The sequence below is a fragment of the Erinaceus europaeus genome, chromosome 11, assembly GCF_950295315.1.
Source record: "Erinaceus europaeus chromosome 11, mEriEur2.1, whole genome shotgun sequence".
NCBI classification, from domain to species: domain Eukaryota; kingdom Metazoa; phylum Chordata; class Mammalia; order Eulipotyphla; family Erinaceidae; genus Erinaceus; species Erinaceus europaeus.
The window spans coordinates 71,200,079-71,224,013 of NC_080172.1; the positions used below are offsets into that span (position 1 = coordinate 71,200,079).

The 23,935-nt window shown below is 42.1% G+C and overlaps 1 protein-coding gene across 2 annotated transcripts; it reads right to left on the minus strand.

Moving 5' to 3' along the window:
* Positions 1-1,145: 1,145 nt before the first annotated feature.
* REG4 (regenerating family member 4) lies at positions 1,146-22,321 on the minus strand. 2 transcript variants are annotated; one of them, XM_060200994.1, is made up of 7 exons: positions 22,135-22,321; positions 18,485-18,529; positions 16,463-16,635; positions 15,520-15,617; positions 12,279-12,416; positions 10,185-10,290; positions 1,146-1,373 (listed from the first exon to the last, which is right to left on the minus strand). In XM_060200994.1, the coding sequence occupies exons 3-7, from the start codon at positions 16,527-16,529 to the stop codon at positions 1,306-1,308; spliced, it is 477 nt and encodes a 158-aa protein (XP_060056977.1). In that variant the 5' UTR covers positions 16,530-16,635; positions 18,485-18,529; positions 22,135-22,321; the 3' UTR covers positions 1,146-1,305. The 2 variants fall into 2 exon arrangements, with proteins under 2 accessions (XP_060056977.1, XP_007524719.1); XM_007524657.2 differs by lacking the exon at positions 18,485-18,529.
* Positions 22,322-23,935: the final 1,614 nt, after the last annotated feature.

The window sequence follows — 23,935 nt, forward strand, 5'->3', positions numbered from 1 at the left end:
TGTGAACTCTGTCACTAACACTGAGCCAGAGGGATCTGGAGTGAGTGTGTTTAGTTTGCAGCAAAGTGAAAGCATGGATTTTGGTCACTCCTGCATTTAGATCTTGACTCTGTCACTTGTTACAGAGAGATTGTTTATCATCTTGAGACTGTTCTATAGGACTTTAAAAATAATTAAATTATCGATATTTATTAGATAGAGACAAAAAAGAGAGAAATCAATAGGAAAGCAAGAGACAGCTGCAGCACTGCTTCACTGCTCTTGCAGCTTCCCCCTCTGCAGGCGGGGGCCAGGCACTTGAACCCGGATCCTTGCACATTGTAACATGTATGCTCAACCAGGTGCACTACCACATAGCCCTGGATTTTTTTTTTCTTTTAGAAATAAATGGAGGGGGCCTGGTGGTGGTGAACCTGGTTAAGCACACATGTTGCAATGTGCAAGGACCCGGGTTCAAGCCCCTGGCCCACACCTATACCGGGAAAATTTTGCAAGTGGTAAAGCAGTGCTGCAGGTGTCTCTTGTCTTTCTCCCCCTCTATCCTCTATCTGAGGAGACAGAGAGGGAAAGAGACAGAGAGACACCTGCAGCCCTACTTCATCACTCATAAAGTTTTCCCCCTGCAGGTGGGGCCCAAGGGCTTGAACCTGGGTCCTTGAGCACTATAATGTGTGCTCTTACCAGGTGTGCCACCACCTGGTCCCTGCTTCTGGAGTCTTATTTTACTTCTTCAATTCTATTTCTAGTAGTTTGGAAAGCAACCTCCCATGACCCTGGCATTTGTGGTCCACATCAGCCTTGTAAAGAATCTATTGGTAAATATTCCTCACAGCAAAAAGAAGACTGAACAGTTACAAGAGGAAGAGGGTGTAGGCAGTAGAGAAAGAGTAGAGTGCTTCAGAAGCTGTAGGATCTAAAGACTCCTTCCCAGGTTTTTCCTCCAGTCTTTAAATCTTTGTCCATAATGGGTAATGTTCTGAGCTCTTCCACCAGTGTGCATATGTGTGTGTGTGTGTGTGTGTGTGTGTAATATTCACTCTCCTGATTGAGACAATTGGGGATGGGGAGGAAGACTTAGGGTTGGATGGAAGGAATTAGGAGGGGGGGGTAGTAGCCAGAGTCAAACACCAGTTACATGTCAATGCTGGGGTCTTTGCTCTAAGCCTTAAAAAGTCAGTGCAACGAGGACCTCTTTTATTGATTTAGTTGCTATGTTTACTGTCTGAGACAATGGTCAGACTGAGCCAGCACTGAGAGAAGAGGGAAAGGGCAGTGTGCAAGGGTGGGCAAATCTCAATTCTTGCTCTATGGTCGGTACTTGCACAGGAAATGTTGGCGCTTGTTGCATGGTCTGCTGTTCCAAGTTAGAAAATCTGTAAGAAAATGAACAGAAATTCAAATCATTCAGGTTCTAGGTGGGATTTCCCAGTGCTCTGTGACATTTTGCTTAGATCCATTGACCAGGTACTATCATGGTTATTTTTATGTGTCCTGTATTTACGATATAGTGTCCAGTTGTATGCTTAAGCAGCAATCTAAAATTTTGTCCTGAAGGTATTTGTGGATGTGATTAATTTAAATTGGCAGACTTCTGGTAAGACAGGTTGCTCTCCAAAATATAGGTTGCCATCCAATCAATGAAGGCCTTAGGGGATAAGGCTGAATTTGTGAAGAAGTAACTCCTCCTCCAGAGAATCTGCAGACTCAAAACTGCAAGGCTAACTTTTTAGCAGAAATGTTTAACCTGCTGACATGCTCACCAGATTTTGACTCATCAGCCTCAATAATAGTATGAACCCATTCCTTAAAATAAATCACTGTCTATATGTCCAATAGCTTCTCTACTTCTGGAAAGCCATGACAAAATAGGCACTAATGTTGCTAGAAGAAAGAAGGGTGGGCTACAGCTCAGACAGGAGAAAGTGCTAAAAAGCTTGTAAGCCATATGCTCTCTTGTTTTGCCGTTATGGGGGTCCCATTATTTTTGAAAACAGACCATGCAGCTATGTTTACAAGCAAACAATTTAAAGATTTTTGTTCCCTCTGGAATATTACTCATACCACGGGCATTCCCTACAATCCATAGGGACAAGGCATTGTCGAGAGGGCCCATCAAACTCTGAAGGCTCAACTAAATAAAGATAAAGGAGGAACATATCCCCCCAATATCCAGCTAGCAAAAGCTTTAACTACGTTAAATCTCTTTAATATTTACAATAACTCGGCCTTACCCCCTATTATTCTTCACTGGCAAACACCATCTACCCTCCCATCTATTAAGGTCAAATGGAGAGACCCAATCGATAAAATTTGGAAAGGGCCTGACCCATTATTGACCATGGGAAGGGGTTTCGCATGCATTTTCCCTCAAAATTTCTCTAAACCTGTCTGGGTTCCTGCTTGCCATGTCCGACAATACCCGCAGGATGGCGCTGTTATTCCTGAAGAACAAGAAATACTGCAAGAGGACCAGATGCAGGATACATCCCAGGACCCGTAATACGACATGGCAGAACCTACAAAATCTGGCTCACAGAGACCTCTCTCCTACCCTTTCCCTGTATGTCTTATGTTATAACTGGCCAGTTGTTTTTGTGAGTGAGTGTGTTGAATGAGAAAAAAAAATTTTTTTTTGCATGATCCATCTGCTTGGAGTACTCTAAAAGGTAATTGGCTTTATATAAAAATGCTGGACGCAGCCAAAGTTTCTGGAGATGTCCAGAAACATTCCAAAATTTTTTTTCTTTCTCCCTCTTTTGATTTTTATATATAGTTTTGTTATATATGTAAATGTTTAGTCTTAAACTGTGTGACTAATGACAGATATAAATTTGTTTTTAAATAATGTGTTTTTATAACAAAAGTTCTTTTTCCTCCAGTTTGTTATAACTAAATGTTTATGGGTATGTCTCAAGTTTGGTAACACTAACTTAACGGTCAAAAGTGTAACCCTACAGCTACACTTTTACCAGACAAGGTAAAAATTAAATTGTTAAGGTAGCTTACTATTTAGGTAAAAGTCTAAATGTTCAACGTGACTATTCATTCCCAAAACTAAACTATATAAATTTTATATACAGGACACCTTTGAAGGGCCCCCAAAGGTGCCCTGTAAACTATCTTGTGGAAATTAATCCACAACAGATCTGGCATCAATCTGGCACTGTAAACGTTAAAATCATTGTCACGAATATGCATTAACTCTCTAAGCAATTTGAGTCTGTTTAAAATACATATTTTAGCTAAAATTGGTCTCAAGATCCTGCAGTAGAGGCTGCTACAGGAGGTCACATTAGATGACCTTTAAATAAAATCATAAAGAGATTTTAAACCAATTATAATCATCAAGGTATCAACTATAACAAACCTATAACTTGTTACAAGTTCAAATTAACCACGAGAAGCAGATTGTGTTTTTTTCACAGGAATCCCGGAAAAACCATCTGAACCCCTGCACACCCTGACGTCACCCACTAGATGGCACGACTACCGTGGCACACCCCCTGAAACCCTAGCTGTCACTCAACGCTATCTGAAGAACCTGATACACAGACTCCAAGGACAGAACTTTCTTCATGCCTGGTTGCCGTTCCTGCTTCTGACCTGCCTGTCACGTGTTGGCGGTTCCAGCTGGCTATCTACAGAAAAGCAACATTCCAGCGGCTGACCTCCCTCAATTCCAGCGGCTGACCTCCCTCATGCAGCGTCGCATCCCCTGCCAATTCTTCCCCTAGCCATCTACTTCGGACTGAGACTTGTATCGGACTTTCTGACATACCCTATATACATTTTACACAATTTTGAAGCAGCTTATTTCCCTTCACGCTGCTGGTTTTTCATAGACTGATCCTGAGTAATTCATAGACTTTACAGACTGTTGCCTTGAGGACTATACAATGCCAAATAGCCCCTCTGTTTGGTGGGTCATGCCCTCCCGCCTCCCCCTCTTTATGTACCCTTGCCCTTCCCCCACTGCAAGCAGGGAATGTTCCTTTACACACCAATCCTTCCCTTCACACCACACTGGCTTTTACTACTCCCCTACTTGTCCCTTCCTGTTTTGTTATATCATTTAGGCTTATGCCCAAAAGGTTTCTGCTCCATGATAGTCTTTTACAGACTTTGTACATCTTATGCAATTACTAGATAGAAAGATAAAAAAGATGTAGAGATATTGTGAAGAGATGGTTGAGCAGGCTGCGCTTAAACCTATGAGATGAGTCTCTCCAGGTAAGTCTCTCTCTCTCTAAAGAGGGGTTGAGCACAGGAGGACACATAAATCTCACAAGGTTCACAGCCATTTAAGCCTTCCCTCCTCCACAGAAAGTCCTACATCTTCCCACCTGAGCACGGCATTCCTCTAAAACATTTAAGCCTGCTCCATTCCGTTTTTCTTTACTGTGTCCATTTAGATATAAAGGGATAGGAGGAGATGTTGCTGAGGAGTTATTATGATGCAGTCTCCACCCCCAGGTTTTACTACACCCCGTGAAATCCTAGCAGTGCCCCCTTCAACCAATCCTGGCCCTACACGTCATCCCTGGTTGTCGCCCAATAAAAAGCCCCCTCACCCCCCCCCTGGGCTCTCAGCTCTCCCTCTCTGAGATCTCGCCCCCTGCTCTCCCCCCGTGGTCAGGTAGTGGGGACGGCCATTGCCGGCTGGCCCCACGTGGTCTGAACCAAAACCCCCCTCATCCTATAATAAAGATTTGTGTACCCCTTTGCTCTGGACATCCACTCTCTTCTCCGCGGTGCAGCCCAACACCAGACTGCCACAACAACAATAGGTTGCCATCCAATCAATGAAGGCCTTAGGGGATAAGGCTGAATTTGTGAAGAAGTAACTCCTCCTCCAGAGAATCTGCAGACTCAAAACTGCAAGGCTAACTTTTTAGCAGAAATGTTTAACCTGCTGACATGCTCACCAGATTTTGACTCACCAGCCTCAATAATAGTATGAACCCATTCCTTAAAATAAATCACTGTCTATATGTCCAATAGCTTCTCTACTTCTGGAAAGCCATGACAAAATAGGCACTAATGTTGCTAGAAGAAAGAAGGGTGATTGCAGAAGCTTCATACCAGAACTGCTACTGAAAGAAGATGGGTTTGATATAAATCAGTTGAAATGAAGGGCTATTTCATGATCAAAGTGGCCCTCTGTGAGGAACTGAGGTAGAGTCATTCCTTAGAATTGTGACAAGAGTGTTTTGGTGTTCTGTTTGTTTATTATTTTTAATTTGATAAGAAAGTGAGAAATTGAGAGTGAAGGGGAGACAGAGAGGGAGAAAGAGACACCTGTAGCGTGGCCTCATTGCTTGTTAAATTCCTCCCCTGCAGGTGGAGACTGTGGGTTTGATACCTCTTAAAATTCTCTAAGTAGCTCCTGTTGAAAAAACTTGAGGCTGTTGAGCCAGGAATGATCTAGCAATTTGTTCATTTATGAAGAAGTACTGAGAATAAGAAGCAGGTGATCTTCTAGAGCATTGAGGATTTCAAAGGAGAAGGCCCAGTTATTTTCTTTCCAGAAACCTAGTTCCAGGGAATCACTTGTCATCCTAGGGTGTTTGCTGCAGAGTGATGGATTGCTCACTAGTTAGATGTTTGCCAGAGCTCTGATCTGTAGGTCCCAATACCATTAGCACATGCAGCCATGGAGACAGAAACCCAAATGCAGAGGCCATATGACAGAAACAAAGATAGTGGACATCTGACATAAGGCAGCCTGTCTGTAGGTGGGGAGACAGTATAATAGTTATGCAAAAAGACTTTCATGCCTGAGGCTTCAAAGTCCCAGGTTCAATCCCCTGCCCCACTATAAACCAAAGCTGATCAGTGCTCTGGTAAAAATAAAATAAAAAGAAAAAAAATTACGAGAGAGAGAGAGAGAGAGAGAGAGAGAGATAGAAAAGACTGCCTATCTATGACCTATGGCCTGATGGAATGCCCACCCACATTTGCTTTTGTGAACTATAAGGACTGAGACAGCCTCTACAAATACAAATTGCCCAGTCACAAACCATGAAGAATGAGAACTAAAAAAGACTTTATAAACCTAGATAACTCTGACCTCCAGACATTTTGCCTTTTTAATGCTGATCACCTTCTCTTTCTTAGAAGAAGGGAGGTGTACTATCTTTTAACAACTTCTTCTTCTTCTTTTTAAAATTTTCTCCCCCCCTCCCTTCCTTTCCCTACCTCTTCTTCCCCTCCCCCCTCTCCTCTTTTCTTCTCTTTATTGCCACCCAGGTTATTATGAGACTCAATGCCTACATGACTAATTCACCGCTCCTTGGAACTATTCCCCCTCTTCCACCTCTTTCCTTTATTTGATAGGAAAGAAAGAAATTGAGAGAGGAGAGGAAGCAGAGGGAGAGAGAAAGAAAGATACCTACAGCACTGCTTCACTGCTTGTGAAGCTTCCCCCTTTCAAGTGGGGACTGGGGGGCTTGAACCTAGGTCTCTGTGCATTGTCCCAAGTGTGCTCAACTGGATGTGGTACCCTTGACCCCTCCCTTATTCTTTAAAAAGAAAAATCCCAGTTTTCACACTTAGCCTAGGTCTTCCTCCACAATCATGCACCAGGACCTGAAAGTAGCCCCCCCCCCTCAGTAACCCCTCCTGAGTCCTTTACTTTGGGGCAATACACCAAACTCCCTTATTTATTTTTTTTTTAAATAATTTTTCTCTTAATATGCTGTCAATCTCTCACCTCCTGTGCTTGATAAATCTTCCATTAACATGAGTAAGGATTTGGAAGGCCTAGAAGGGGGATCTGAATTCCACCAAAAAAATGCCCATATGTTTTTGGTGGATGAGATGAGCGTTCTGGAGGATAAAGGGTGTAAGATGGCATGCTGGCGCAGTCAGGCAAAGGAGGAAAGGTATGACCCTCCTGTTGTAGTTCTCAGGTAGTATAGAGATGAGTCTTACCCATGCCTGCACCCACAGATCCCAGAGCTAGGGTATCAGAGTATAAGTGTCAGGCAAGTGACATATTTGCTAGGCTACAAACAAAGGGTAAGAATGCAGCAAGCTGACCACTGAGTACTATCCTACAGAGATTTCTTTTCTGGTTCCATTCTTCCCTCCTCTAACACAGAGGAGTAAGTATAGAGAGGACAACACCAAAGAAACTATGGTCCCAAGGGGTCTAGTAGTGCATCAGGTTAAGCGCACATGACGTGAAGTGTAAGGACCAGCTCATGGATCCCGGTTTGAGCCCTGGCTTCCCACATGCGGGGGGAGGGTGTCACTTCACCGGCAGTGAAGCAGGTCTGCAGGTATGTCTTTCTCTCCCCCTCTTGGTCTTCCCCTCCTTTCTAGATTTCTCTCTGTCCTATCCAACAACAACAACAGTAATGACAACTATAATACAGTAACAATGACAACAAGAACAAAATGCAAGAAAAAAATGGCCGCCAGGAGCAATGAATTTATAGTGCAGGCACTGAGCCCCAGAGATAACCCTGGAGGCACAAAAGGAAAAAAAAAAAAAAGAAAAAAGAAAAAAAGAAAGAAAGAAAAAGAAAACCTCCAGGTCAGGAAAGCCATGGACCTAGCCTGCCTGAAGATCTACATTTCACATATTTTAAAAATGATATGGTACTGTTACTTTCCTCCTCTTACAGTGAGGCATCTGAGGCACAGAGAAGAAATGTGCTCAAGCTCACACAGATGAAAAGGAAAGCCATCTCAAAGACTTGGTATTCTCAACACAACACTAGATTTCTGGTTTCCAGCAATACAACAGAAGCAGTTTCATGGTTTGGAACTTAGCTGATATGAATGTGGACTGGCAGGGGAAAGATTTTCTTTGAAAACTCTGTCCAGTTAAAATGTCAGGACTGTGGGAAGAACTTTGTAAAGCATCTGGCCTACTGCTTTCCCAATGTTGGTTGAGTCTTGAGCCCTAGAGATTCTAACACTGTACATATGAAACAATATTTGGAATTTTAATTAATTAATTAATTGTCATTCTACCACTCCAGGCCTCCGTTTTCAGATAGAGAGATACAAAGACAGATAGAAGAAGAAAGGAAAACACATAATAGCACCTAAGTTTTTCCAGTATAGTGGGAGCTAGGCTTGAATCTGGGTCATTCACATGGCAAAATAGCCACCTTCTTATGTGAACTGTCTTGCTGACTTTGAACTCTCATGTTCCTTGGTGCTTTTTTGAATGCTGCCACCACAATATCTACTTTTACTTGGTTAATTCTTGTAATAAGCTTCTCATTATTTCCTTGTAGTTCATACTATTTTTTGGACAGTGCTAACTTCAAAATTTTTTTCCATTGATTTATGTGGGACTATGTGAAAGCTTGGGAGAGCTTAGGGACGCTCTCCCATCCTTGGATGGAGGTCTGGAAAGACAACCCACTTGTTAGCATCTCTCCTTATAGAGATGAGCCAAGAGGGAAAAGTCTCTCAGACTCAGTTCCTCCTTGTTAGTCTCTCAAGCTCACAGAAAGCCTACAAGCCTCTCACACCTAGTTTTCCCCACTAGCAGCAGGCTAAATGGTTGCCTGCTTTAGGGTTCACTCAAAGTTCACACATCTACTTCACCTTTTGATCATATAGGAGAACACACTCTATCATACAACCTGGCAGTGAAACCCCAACTTCTATTTCCTTGTGCCCTTTGATATCTGTGATTTACATCAAGTTTTGTTTTTCCTTTTCTCTACCTCACCTTACTGGTTAAACCCCTATGCTTCTCTCAAATGCCTTTGGATAATTAACCTGCCTGCATCATGGAGACCAATCGTTTTGACCTTTATGTATTGCATCAATTCTTGTCATACCAGCCCCCTACCATAGGGGCAAGCTGACGTTTAATAAACCTGTAATTTCTGACATATGTGAAAAATGTTCTTTGTTTAACTCTCTATATAAACCTGTACCCATCTCCAAATAAATGAGTGTTCTACCAGAGTACTCCCTGATGCCTCCTTTCTGAATCACGTGGTCCCTAGGAGCCGGTGAGGTAGGGTTGGAGACTTACCCCCTGGCTGGATCCACTCCACGGGAGTGCCAGCAGATTTAGGTAAGATTCATATTTTGATAGCTTCTGGATATTAGCCTTGGCTATGTTACTACATGTGAGTTGGGGAGCCTTTGGCAATAGCAATTGTGTTCAATTAGAGTTTCTGCAAACATCTGCAATAAGGCTTTATCTCTAAACACCTTCTTAGATTCCCAAGAGGGATTTTCTCCTCTTGTCTACCACTCATTCTTTGCTATTTGAAAGGTTTCTTGCTCTTTTTTTGGGGGGGAGGGGCGAGCTTTATTTCTCAGACAACAGTCCCCATTTTCCCTTCCTCCCAGGACCTATCCAGGCTGACATTTCCTACTTGGGAGTCCTGGGGTCACTATGAAAGCCTTTTAAGCTGAAATGAAGTAGGAATGCCAATTTCAACTGTATTAAAATTATTTTAAAATACAAAAAAAAAATAAACCTACTGGAATGCTCTTTTCAACCTAAAGTGTCCTTTTCATTTTGAAATTCAATTTTCTTGTTTTACAACTAAAATCTTTCATACATATTATTTAAAAAATTTTTTTGATAGAGACAGAGATACAGAAAGGCAGAGAGAGAAACTGAAAAAGACCACATCACCAAAGCTTACTTTAATGTAGTGGGGGGCTGGGCTGAAACCTGGGTTCACATATGGTAAAACAGCACACCACCCAAGTAAACTATTTCACCAGCCCTCATATCACTTACTATTTGAGGTTCTCCTCCAGAAGTTGTTTAGCCATGCCTGGAGACATTTTTGGTGGTCACAATGTGTGTGTGCGTGTGTGTGTGTTTGTGTGTTTGTGTTACCATCATCTATTGGCAATAGACCATGGTATGCTAAACTTCCAATGTATAGGTCAACTCTCACACAAATGATTATCCAGTCTGAAATATTAGTACTAAGATGGAAAGCCCTGTTTTAGATGAAGTGAGGAGACTCAGGTCTTGTTTGCAGCCTGTAGCTGAGGTTCAGTCCACCATATTCTGGGCATAAAACTCAGGAACACAAGCTAGAGGACAGGGTCACCCTCAAAGTGATGGCATGTCATAGAATTTAAAAATAAACGTACAAAAAAGTGAATATATATATATATGGAGAGAGAGAAGGTGATGGAGCTGTGATTTAGGGAATAAGTGAGAAGGGGGTATTATAACTTACTGCTTTTGTAGTTCATTTCAGCACAGTCCTTGTCCCTGTCCACAGACCTGCCCAACCAGGCTTTGTATGAGTACTCAGAGCCATCAATCCACTCCCACTGTTGCTTCTGTGAATGATAGGAGAGGGAAGACAACATGTAGAGATTGGTTACCTAAACCTTCCACTGCCCAGGGGAGTCCCCTCAGGCCTCTGAAAAATATAGCTTTCCTTTGTCAATGTTCAGAAAGAAATGTGTGAAGAAGGAAAAAATATAAAAGTTGCTCTAATTAACTATGAACAAGAAAATGTTACTAAGGTCAGGGGAGATAGCATAATGGTTATGCAAGCAGACTCTCATGCCTGAGGCTCCAAAGTCCCAGGTCAGTGTGTGAGTGTGTGTGTGTGTGTGTGTGTGTCTATATAGCTGGTTTCTGCTGTTAATTATACAGTTTGATCCATGCAATTAAATGTCTACTAAAATAATTGTCTAACCATTCATTCATTTAATGGATAGGCTGTGGTGAAACAATCACATTAATGACACCAGGCCACAGTAAAGCAATTGTACTGCCCCCCCTCTTTTTAATAAGATCATTGCTCAGCTTTCTTGCTTATCGTGATGTGAAGGATTGAATTTTGAGGGGTTTTGGAGTTTCAAGCATGAGAGTCTCCTTGCATAACCATTATGCTATCCATTCCCACTTATATTGCCATTTATTTATTACCAATGCCTGGCTTGCCTGGTTTGATCTTTATGCTAATACATAGTTATGGATTCCTTTTTCATCTATATTTATTTTTTTCTTATTTTCATTACCATCAAGGTTATCTGGGTTCAGTGCCTGCACAAAACATCCACCGTGCCAGGAAGCCACTTTTCCCTTTTTATTAAATAGGATGAAGAAAAATTAAGAGGGGGAGAGGTAGTAGAGAAGTAGACACTCGCAGACTTGCTCTGCTGATCCTTGAAGCTTTCTTTCTGGAGGTAGAAAGCGGAGGTTCAAACTTTGGTCCTTATTGCATGGTAATGTGTGTGCTCAACCATCTGGCCTTCTATTTAATGAAGTCTATTGCTAGAATTATGTTTAACACCTACAGTGTTTGCGTTATGTAAGACAAACTGATGTAAGGTCTGACAGAGAAATCACCTTGTAAACAGAGGAGACATCCATGAACAGGGGACAACTGTTAAGTGTATCTTTTTTTCCCTTAGGGGTTTAATACCTTTCTTTTAAAAATTAATTAATTAATAGATAGAGACAAAGAGAAATTAAGAGAGAAGGGGGAAACAGTCAGGCAGAGAGACAGAGAGAGATTTGCAGCACTGCCTCACTACTTGTGCAGCTTTCCCCCTGCAGGTGGGGACCAGGAGCTTGAACCTGGGTCCTTGAGCATTGTGCAACCTGGGTGGTTGAGCATTGTGTATTCAACAAGGTGCTCCACCAGCTAGTTCTTTAATGCTTTTCTTCATGCATTGTTTTCTCTATCTCACTTTATTATATAAGTACAGTGTATTGTTGCTAAATATTAAAATCTACAAAACATGTATGAATCGACTGTTGATGACAGTAAGGTTTCCAGGAATTTCAGACATGAAAAAATTTTTTTTAGATGGAGACAGAAAGGGGGGGGGGAGAGAAGGAGAGAGAGAAAGAGACTATAGCACTGAATAATCTTTCAATTACTGGGGGCTAGGCTTGAATCTAGGCCACTCACATGGCAAAGCAGTGCACTGTCCAAGCAAGCCATCCCACCAGCCCAGATGCAGGCTTAGTGATGTTCTTGAGGAGAAAAAGGAGTGTGGGTGTCCCAAACCTGCTGTTGTTCAAGGGTGTTTATGAACATGCCCAAACATACTTATATAACTTTTTACTGCCAATAACTCTGCAGAACTATGTGTTTATTGCCAATAACTCTGCAGAACCTTAGAAGATCATAAAATAATGCCACTGAAGTCACACCCTCCACTAGAGCCCCTGACCTTGAGGCCTGAGGCTCATTCAGCTGGAAACACTACCTGCACCCCTTATCAGTATGTTTAGGGTTAACTTCCTGAGTGAGGCTTCCTCCCTGGCTTGCCCACAGGGGGCATTTGGAGGTCAAGTCTGAGGTTACCTTTTGCGGGTCATGGAGGCCGATCCACACAGGCCTGTTTTTCTGGTAGCCACTGATGAACATAGCTAGGGTTTTGGCTTCCTTTAAATTATGAACGGAGGCCAGGTGAGATCCACTGCCGTAGGACTGACACTCGAGCTGTGGGCAAGAGGCTATGTTAGTACTGGGTGAAGTTTTTTTTTTTTTTAATTTCATTTATTTATTTTCCCTTTTGTTGCCCTTTTGTTTTTTTATTGTTGTTGTAGTTATTGATGTCGTCGTTGTTGGGTAGGACAGAGAGAAATAGAGAGAGGAGGGGAAGACAGAGATGGGGAGAGAAAGACAGACACCTACAGACCTGCTTCACCACCTGTGAAACGGCTCCCCTGCAGGTGGGGAGCTGGGGGCTCGAACCGGGATCCTTACTTACACTGGTCCTTGCGCTTTGCGTCAGGTGCGCTTAACCCTCTGCGCTATTTCCTGGCTCCCCTGGGTGAGGTTTAAAAGCACTGTCCCTTATGTCAGGGCCCTAGTGTGCCAAGAAAGCTGTGATCTGAGCTTCAGGGGAAATTCATTGACACCATGGAAGTAGAAGACTCCTTTAAATGTTACATCTCAGATGAAGAAACAATTGGAGGCAAGTTGTGGACTTTTTAGTGTCTGAGAATTCTGGTTTGTGACCTGATAAACCACTTCATCTTTCAGAGGCTCAGTTTTCTTTTCTGCAAAATCTGATACAAAAGCTACTGCCTCTTAAAGGGACTATTGTGAGGATGCTGTTGATATGATTATGTCTTGTAATAATGAATGCACATCAGCAAACTAATGGAATTGCTGGTTGAAGAATGTGCTACTATTTATGCCCAAGAAAGAAGGAAAGGAAAGGAAAGGAGAGGGGAGAGAGAGAGAGAGAGAGAGATAGAGAGAGAGAGAGACTGTCACTTAACATATACTACACTGTTAGTAGCGTCCACCCAATTTCAGAGGTGTAAAAATGTGAGTTTCAGCAGCTCAGGAGGTGACACAGTGTTAATACTCTGGACTTCCAAGCATGAGGCTCTGGGTTTGAGTCCTAATACCACACATGTCAGAGTGATATTCTGATCTCTCTCTCTCCCTTTTACTCCCCTTTCACTCTCCCCCATGAAATAAATATAGTTCTCTCTCTCTCCCTCTCTTTCTTTCTTCTTTCTCTAACTCAAGAAAGTGAGTACCAGGGACCTGGAAATAGCTCACCTGGTAGAGCTCACATTTACTACACCCAGGGAACTGGGTTGAAGCCCCTGGATATCACATGGGAATACCTGCACAGGAGAAGCTTTGCAAGTGGTGGAGAGGTGCTGTGTATTTCTCTTCTCTGCCTTTATCCCCCCATGCTTTCTTTGGTTATCCTCTATCTTAGAAGAGAGAGAGAGAAAGAGAAAGAGAAAGAGCCTGCTAGTAGTGGTGTAATTGTGCAGACGTGGAGTCCCCCATTGATAACCCTTGTAGTAAAGAAATAAAAATAAATAAATAAGAGATAATAATAAATAATAAACTTTTAAAAAGGGTCAGCAAAATAGTCCACCTGAGTAGTGCACCTGCTTTACTAAACATGTGATCTAGGTTTGAGTCTGGTCTCTGCTTCCAAGCTCATTGCTCTCTATGAAATTTTTGTCTTTTTTTTTTGCCACCAAAGTTGTGGCTGAGGCTTGGTGCCTGCGTGACTCCACCACTCTTGTCAGACATATATATATATATATATATATATATATATATATATATATATATATATATATATGGAGAGAGAGAGAGAGAGAGAGAGAGAGAGAAAAGAGGAGAGGAAAGGAGAGGAGAGGAGAGAAGAGAAGAGAAGAAGAGAGAGCGAAAGAGAGAAGGAAAGACACTTTCTATCACTAGTAAAGCTTCCCCCTACAGGTGGAGACAGGGGACTTGAACCCAGGTCCTCACATGTGGAAATAAGTGTGCTTTACCAGGTAAGCTGCCGTCTAGTCTTCCCCAGTATTCAGTTTGTTAAATAAATACCTTCTTTGATCATGTGTGTTTGTACATGTGAACAAGTCACCAGTTATCACACAAGAGTGACTTAACTACTCCTGGATTCACTTTTTAAAAATTATTTTTATGTCAAAGAGATAGAGAGGAGGGAAAATACCATAGCCCTAGACCTTCCTTCCATGGAATCCCCATGTGGTGTTGGGGTTCCAACCTAGGCTGTGTGTATGGCAAGGCATGCAATGTACTAGGGTTGAGCTACCTTCTGACCCCTGACTAGCTTTCCTTTTTAAAGTTCACACTGGTTCAGAAAAATCACCGCATTAGGGCAGACTTCCTTAGGTTTTCTACTATAATTAATCTTGGCATAACTTTGGGGAAGTTACTTGTGCTCACACAGCTCTGGAATTTTTTGTTTCAAGGCCAAGCTCTTGTACTAACTATGAACTTTCAAAGAGAAGACTTTTGCATCCTCTCAGAATATTATGTTTTGGGGCCAGGTGATGGCACACCTACTTAAGTGCACTTGTTACAATGTGCAAGGACCCAGGTTTGAGTCCCTGGTCCCCACCTGCAGGGGGAAAGCTTTGCAAGTAGTGAAACAATGCTGTAGGTCTCTCTCTGTCTCTCTCCTCTATCTCTCCCCTCCTGATTTCTGGCTGTTTCTATCAAATAAATAAAGATTAAAAGAAAAGATATTATGTGTTATGTGCTCTGTCATTGCTGAGGTCTTTATAGAATCTGAGGTTGTTCTGGGTCCACAATATTCCCATGTAGTTTCCTGCCTAACCAGTCACAATCTGGAGACATGGTAACTGTGTCTTTCATACCTTTCTGAGGTGATTTCTGATGCCTACTCTGTGAGTATCTCTTGAGCAAAGCCATGGTGAAATAAAGCCAACACATAGGTTGGGCTGTGTGAAGCAAACCAAACTTTCATTTGTCTCTCTGAAGGGCTTCACTTGCTGTCAGGTAGCTCTGAGGCCTTTGCTCCAGGATCATCTAATGCACCTCTTACTAGTGTCACTTGTCCAGCACTTCAGTGATACAGTCTGTTAGCTACACATCTCCTCCTTCTCATTGCCTGTGAGATTTCTAACAGGGAGATTCCTGGGGAAAAGCTGTTTTTTGTCCATCCTTCAGTCTTGGTAGCCTATAGTCGATTCATACACCTTCTCTCTCAGGCTCTCTCACCCCAGGGAGTTGAACATACATCTTTTCCTTGATTTTGGCTTTAGAGAAGTCAGTCCAAACCCAGATTTCTTACCTCAGCATCAGGCCAGCTCCTCAGCTTCCGGAAATATCCATAGCAGTTGGACTTGTAGTAAAACCATCCAGTGGCACAACTGGGTCTCATGATGATGTCTACACAAACAAATCGTTACAAGCACAATGGCAAAATTAGTAAATCCTCAGGCTCCTTAAATGCAGGAGAGGCTAGATTCTGTCAAAAATCTTTGCACTGATAATCTTTCTCCCAGCCTCCTCCAAAGGGGACTATGGCCTTTTACCAGGGCAGCTGTGAACTGGAGAAAAGGTAATAATCAGATACACTGGGGGTTATCAGACACTGGCTCTGAATACCCCTGGCTCCAGAGAACTTCTCTTCCCCTCCCAAAAAAAATCACTGTGACCCACCAGTCAGAATAGGAGCTGAAGGAGTTCAAGTGACTGATGGATCACTTGGTGCATTGCCAGCTGAGCCAACACTTCATTTCCTCCCATTTAGCTAGTCCCATTTAGCTAGTTTCTGGCTCAGTTTTCCTCTCTTGCTTTCTCTACTAGGAGATTCTAGGACAACACTTCCCATTTTGTGTACATATTGTAGGAGCCATCTCCCCAACTAAGAAGATTAGACTTTTACCCTAGTTGTTAATTGAGCTCTGTAAGTTCCGTGTACATTGGAATTCTAATAAACTATTAGGTGTCAGTTTTAATACAGACATTCTTCCCCTTCAATAAAGTTGCAAAGCAATTTCTATCTATAATTGATGATTTAACTGTGGACTACAATGATAGCAGGTTGAAATCATTGTGGTTCTCAAGCCCTGTCACATTTGTTTTAACCACATTGTCTTTTATCCCTGTCTGAAACATATGTTTCCTGCAATGCCTAAGCATTATTTGTGTGAGTGGATGGCTGTACCAGTATACCATGTGAACACTGGCTGTTGTGTAGGCTCAGGCTTAGAAAAGTGATGGATACTTACACCCCAGGACTTCAGTGCTGGCTACACAGCTCAGTAGCAGAAACAACCACTTGCTTCTGGAAGCCATCTCCCTCTTCCTGAAGATTCAGTTGTTTCAGAACCGTCTGCTCATGGGTCTGGAAGACCTTGTTTATGTTTTTTTGGATGCCCCCAGATTCACCTATATCTGTAATCTGAACATATTAGCATTGCTTAGAGGGACCCAGGAATTTTGATGATGCATCCAAGTGAAGGAAGTTCATCTACGCCGATGACATCTGCTGTGCAACTCAGGCATCCAAGTTCGACATCCTCGAGGAAACACTCACGAAAGACATGTCTCTGATATCTGATTACTGTAAAAAATGGTGACTAATCCCTAGCACTGCAAAAACGGTATCATCTGTTTTCCATCTACACCATGCCTCGGCTTCGCATGAGCTTAATGTGCAGCTTGGCGATACGAGAATCCGGCATGAAGCCCAGCCAGTCTATCTTGGCGTTACTCTCGATCGCACTCTGTCATTTCACAAACATCTCATAAAAACTGCAGCAAAGGTGGGCGCGAGGAATAACATCATTGCAAGACTGGCCAGCTCCTCATGGGGCGTGAGCGCTTCCACACTACGATCATCATCTCTGGCATTATGCTATTCCACTGCAGAATACTGTGCCCCAGTATGGTTCCGTAGCCCCCATGTCCACTTGGTCGATTCCAAATTATATTCCTCCATGAGGATAATTTCTGGAACCATCCGTTCCACCCCGGTTCCATGACTGCCAGTTCTTAGCAACATCGCCCCGCCAGATATTCGTCGGGATGTGGCATCATCTAAGTTCATTTCCCACGTCTACGCTCGACCGGACCTGCCAATATACGCGGATATCTTCACCCACCCTGTTCAACATTTGACGACTCGTCACCCAATCTGGTCCCCTACGCCTACACTGAACTTCTCTGTTCCAGTCTCTTGGAAACAGAGTTGGCAGTCAGCTGAGGTAAAGAACAAACACCTCATCACAGACCCCTGCAAGCGTCAACCCGGCTTTGACCTAGCACGTTATGATTGGGCCCTCCTCAATTGCTATCGAACAGGCCATGGCCGGTGCGCCGCTATGTTCCATCGCTGGGGAGCCAGAGACGACCCGAACTGCCCCTGCGGCTACAGATAGACTATGACCCACATAGTCAACGACTGCCACCTCTCCAGATTCAAAGGAGGTCTTGAAACTTTACATCAGGCTCAACCTGACGCTGTTGACTGGCTACGGAAGAAGGGCAAACGCTAGAAGAAGAAGAAGAAGTGAAGGAAATATTTTTTCCTGGCTAGAGACTACATAGTAAAAAGAATGTCTAAGTGTAGAAAATATCCTAAGGGACTTTTAAAATTGTATTTTATTACTGAATTAATAATAATCAACAAGACTGTGGAATAAGAGGGATACAATTCCCAGCACCACAGTTCTGTATCTCATCCCTTCCATTGGAGGTTTCTCTATTCTTTATCCTGGGAGTATGGACCAAAGATCTCCATGGGGTGCAGAAGGTGGGAAGTCTGACTTCTGTAACTTCTTCTCCATGCCTAGGGGATTTTTATCTTCATGCACAAGGCCTGGATGTTACGTAACTATTCAGAACTGAAATGAAAGTTTGAATGAAGTGATTGATGTATTGTGGAAAGCCCTCACCTCTGCTATTCCCAGGACAGCCAGAAGAAAGTACCCAAGACACAGTTTCTTCCAGATAAGACTAGTAGATATTCCCTGCCCCACCCTACGTAAAACTTAGAATATCAGTTTACTGAGAAGATGCTGATTTACAGGGTTCTTGTTGTCACAAAGGTATGCTTCCATATTTCCCCTAGATGTCAGTATCATCAAACTATCCTCCATCATCACCATAGGGCACTAGATCCCCAAAGCAACCCCCCTCAATTCACTCTGGATCTCTCCAATAGACCACAGTCTATTGAGGTTTCATTCTGTATTTTCCATTGCTCTATTCTTAGATACCATCAATGAGTGAAATTATCCAATACTCACCCTTTTCTGTCTGGCTTATTTCAGTCACCACAAGTCCCTCCAGTTCTATGTTGTGGGAAAATAGATAATTTCATCAATTCTTTTTTTTAATCTTAAAAATATTTATTTATTCCCTTTTGTTGCCCTTGTTGTGTTATTGTTGTAGTTATTATTGTTGTTGGATAGGACAGAGAGAAATAGAGAGAGAAGGGGACACAGAAAGGAGGAGAGAAAGATAGACACCTGCAGATATGCTTCACTGCTTGTGAAGTGACTCCCCTGCAGGTGGGGAGCCTGGGGCTCGAACCAGCATCCTATGCTGGCCCTTGCGCTTTGTGACACCTGCACTTAACCTGCTGCGTTACTGGCTGACTCCCTATTTCATCAATTCTTATAGCTGATGAATACTCCATAGTGTATATACACTACAACTTCCTGAACCATTTATCTGTTTTTTGACACGTGTTTTTTTCCAGTTTTTGATTATTATTTTTTTCATTTTTAAAAATATTTATTTAATTTATTTATTCCCTTTTGTTGCCCTTGTTGTTTTATTGTTGTAGTTATTATTGTTGTTGTCGTTATTGGATAGGACAGAGAGAGAAATGGAGAGAAGGAGGGGAAGACAGAGAGGAGGAGAGAAAGATAGACACCTGCAGACCTGCTTCACCACCTGTGAAGCGACTCCCCTGCAGGTGGGTAGCCGGGGTTCAAACCAGGATCCTTATGCCGGTCCTCGTGCTTTGCGCCACCTGTGCTTAGCCCGCTGCACTACAGCCCGACTCCCTGCATATTTTTTTAATGCTAGAATTAAAATCAAATATATGGTCCAAAGCCCACTTTTTACAGTTGAGCAAACCCAAGGTCCATGGGTATGAAGCCACTCACTTGTTGTCACACAGCCATATGAAGACTACTGATGTTATCCCTCTTTCTTTTAAACTTAATGTTGTCACATTTTTTTTTTTGCCTCCAGGGTTATTACTGGGGCTCAGTGCCTGCACCATGAATCCACTGCTCCTGGAAACCACCCCCCCCCATTTTGTTGCCTTTGTTGTTGTAGTTATTATTGTTGTTGTTGATGTCGTTCGATGTTGGATAGGACAGAGAGAAATGGAGAGAGGAGTGGAAGACAGAGAGGGGGAGAGAAAGATAGACACCTGCAGACCTGCTTCACTGCCTGTGAAGCGACTTTCTTCAGGTGGGGAACCGGGGGCTCAAACTGGGATCTTTCCGCTGGTCCTTGCACTTTGCGCCACATGCAGTTAACCCTCTGCACTACCGCCTGACCCCCTATGTTGTCACTTTTTTTAAATAAAGAAAATAACTTTGTTATCATCCCTATTGCCAAATAACTTGTGAATATTAGGAGAGAAATAGCAAATTCCATCTCTCAGAGATAAGCAATTTAGAGTATAGGTTAAGCAAAGATAGACAAGGAAACATCATGCTGGGGAGACAGAATAATGGTTATGCAAACAACTTTTATGACTGAGGCTTTAAGGTCCTAAGTTCAGTTCTTAGCACCACCAAAAACCAGAGCTGAACAGTGCTCTGGTCTCTATCCTTGTATCTTTCTTTTATTTATTTTTCCTTTGTCTCTTCTTTTTTCTTTCCTTTTTTTTTTTTTTTTTAACCAGAGTACTGTTTAGCTCTGGCTTTTGGTGATGCAAAGGACTGAACCCTGTATCTTTCATTCCATCTCTGTTTCATTAAAACAAACAAATAAGAAAGTTAGATGTCTTTTCATGAGTATCTGTGCATAAAATTTCATGTAAATAAGACCATATGGTTAGTTGTACAACCTGGTTTTGTGTCACAGAAACAGATACTTGGCCAGACTTCCTCCATTCATATAATATGTATGCAGCTTTGATTCTCTCTTTAGAAAAGATTCACATCTGCAGTTTTTCAGCATCACAGAACATGCATCTAGTCATCCTGACACCTCAACTAAAATGTCTTTTGAAAGAACTATGCCATATTTTCACAGCAGTGCTTGGAAAGGCTGGCACGCAAGTCCTACACTACAATAAATATTTCATTTTTCCAGTGTCCTTCCCCCTAGCTAATCTTAGTATAGTAAAACAACAACAACAACAAAAAAAAAAACATACAATTCTAGTATCAACAAATCTAATAACGAAGTTGAAGATCTCTTTATATAAGATGAGTTTTTTAGATATCCTTAGTGAATCGTCAGTTTCCAGCTTTGCACGTATGGCCTTTACTCTAGTGCATATGGAGTTGGGTTCAAAACAATTTCCCCAAATAGTTATAGTTAATATTTTCATTAATGGAGCTTGAATTCTCTGAGCCAATTTTTTTGATAGGAAGACAGAGGGAGAGAAGGAAAACTGCCACAGTACTAAAGTTTCTTCCAGTGTGATGAGAGGGCCAGGCACTAACCTGGGCCATGCACAAGGAAGCACAGGTGTACTATCCAGGTGAACTATCTTGTCAAACCTGTCCAAATAACTATTAAGATGATTACATTTATTGAGTGATAAAATAAACTTACTTTGTGATCCCCAAAACCAGGATACATCTCTTGTAAGTACCATGTGCTAAACTGATTGGGCCACTGGAGCTACCAGGATACATCTCCTAATGCTGAAATAATTGAGTGCTTAAGGGAAATGACAGGCTATAATATTTGAAGCAGAAAATTTCCTGGAAAATCTGAATATTCAATTCATGTTAGGTGTACCCTAACATTTTGAGATGATGTTACTAAAGAGAAAAATCACAAGGGTCAGCGTGTAGTACTTTGATGATGCCTCCACTTATTATTATTGCTTATAACCATGGAACCAATCCTACACTCCTCTGAAAAGCTTCCCTTCTAATGCATACTGAAACCTTAAAATACAAACAGTAGGGACTTATCTGTCTAGTCTATTCTTTAGGGGAAGAGAATCTAGGGATGTTTTTGAACACTGCACAAGTAAATCTTAAAGCCCTAACACTCACTGAATGGCCCCTGGCTGTCAGATTTAAACTTCAGAACTAGGCTGCATTTGCAGGTACAATTAGCTTACAAGCAAAGGCACTGAAAGTTGCAGAGATCAAGTACTACCCCCCAGGTTTCACAGCTGAGAGACTGTAGAACCATAATGTAATGCTATACCATTTTTTAACACTACATTTTTTGAATTATTTGCTTAGATGAAATGGAAAGAAACAGAGAGGGAGGGGGAGATAGATAGATAGATAGATAGATACCTGTGGCACTGCTTCCCCATTTGTAAAGCTTCCCACCCTGCAGATGGGGACCAGGGCTTGAACCCAGGTCCTTGCACATGGTAATGTGGGCACTCAACTGGGTGCACCATTCCCTCAGATCTTCCTTACATACCATTTTATGCCAAAACTACTTTTTCCATCCAGTTCAAATGAAACAAAGAGCTACACAAGCCATGATTAACATTATTTCACTACAATGTATCATTTAGAATCCAATTAATAGCTGGAAGAGTAAAATAGATGTACAGAAAAAATGATGCCCACTGCCCTTGGGTCAGAGAAGTAGAGCAACCATTTTGCAAAAGCTTTTCATGGCTGAGGCTCCAACTTCTCAGGTTAGCACCACCATAAGCCAGAGATGATCAGTGCTTTGGTTAGAAAAAAAAAAAAGCCCACTGCCATCAATTACAGTAAGGATTACCCACCTCCCTGGGAGCCAAGGTTCTGACAATTCTGCCTTTTTCAGCGTCCTCACAAATCCCAGTCAGTTTCTGGAAGTCTTATATCTCTTTGCCTTAGCAGTCATATGACATTTTTTAAATCATAGATCAACAATATTACAAATAATCATTAATCCATAAAAGCCTTATCAACTGTTTATGTAGACTTAAACAGTTGATAAAACTGTGTGAGAGATGGCTTTAATTTAAGTTGTGTTTTAAAAAGCCAGGGGAAGAACCTCTCCCCTTAAGCAAATAGAATCTTTTCCCTACAGCCACTGTTGTTTGAAACTTGGCAAATTGCTGTGATCTGTCATAAATCCATCTTCTGCTCACCCTGTTTACTTTTCCTTTTTTAAAAAAGTTTAATTTATTTTCATTTCATTATATTTGATAAGACAGAAATAAATTGAGAGGGGATATGGAACAGGAGAACAAGACACCTGCAGCACTATTTTTACTGCTTGTGAAGCTTCCCCCTTCTTGCAGGTGGGGGTCAGAAACTTGAACTTTAGTCTTGTGCATAGTGACATGTGCATTCAACCCAATGTAGTGTCACCCAACCTCATGTCTCTCTTTCCCTCCCTCCTTCCCTCCCTCCCTCCCTTCCTTCCTCTCTCTCCCTCCCTCCTTCCCTCTCTCCCTTCCTTCCCTTCTTCCTTCAGTTCATGATGATCAGGGTGTTATTTTTGCTGAGATTTGCAGCTAGTGCTGGCTGTGGATTCTGTGCCTGTGTTCTGTGCTCAAAGAGTACACAGACTCTCCTATCAAATCCATCACCTAAGTATGCACCTGGTTCCTTGAATAGCTAGCTGAACTCCTATTAAGAGACAAGGCACCGAATTTTGTTCCAAATATGAAGCAATTTTGTCAAAAATAGTTTATATTGGGGCCAGCAAAATTGCTCACCTGGACAGTGCACTTGCTTTGCCATGCATGGGGCCAAGGTTTGAGCCTACTTCCTAGAGGAAGTTTCAGTGCTGGACCTATCTGTCTATCTATCTATCTATCTATCTATCTATCTATCTATCTATCTATCTATCTATCTATCATCTATCTATCTATCTATCTATCATATATCTATCTCTCACTTCTCTCTCTCCCTCTCTTTCTATCTGAAAAAAAAAGTGGCCGAAAGCAATGAAGACCCAACAACAGTAGCAGCAACTAAAACTTAGCTAAACATTAATATAATGTTTTACAGTTAAGTGTTTTTACACACATGAGCAGATGGAATGCAACCAAAATTCTAGAGCACGAATCAAGAAACTAAGTGATAAGGAGATTAAGATGTCTACCCAATTCTGCTTCACCATACATATGACCCAGGTTTGAACCTAGCTCCATTGCATTGAAGGAAGTTTTGATGCTGTGATCTTTTTAAGTCTTTCTAGTTTTCTTTACCTTCCTGTCCCCACACTGGTCCTGTGTCCTGAAACCCCACCTCCCCAGAGCCCTACCCCACTAGAGAAAGATAGAAACAGGTTGGGGGAATGGATCAACCTGTCAAAGCCCATGTTCAGAGGAGAAGCAATTACAGAAGCCAGATCTCCCACCTTCTGAACCCCATACTCCCACCTTCTGAACCATAGGTCCATACTCTTAGAGGGATAAAGAATAGGAAAGCTTCCAATGGAGGGGATGGGATACGGATCTCTGGTGGTAGGAAGTATGTGGAATTGTACCCTTCTTATCCTATTGTTTTGTCAATCATTATTAAATTGACAAAAAAAAAAAAAAGGTTTACCCAGGATCAACACTAAATCCAAGCCTTCTCCTCCTCCTC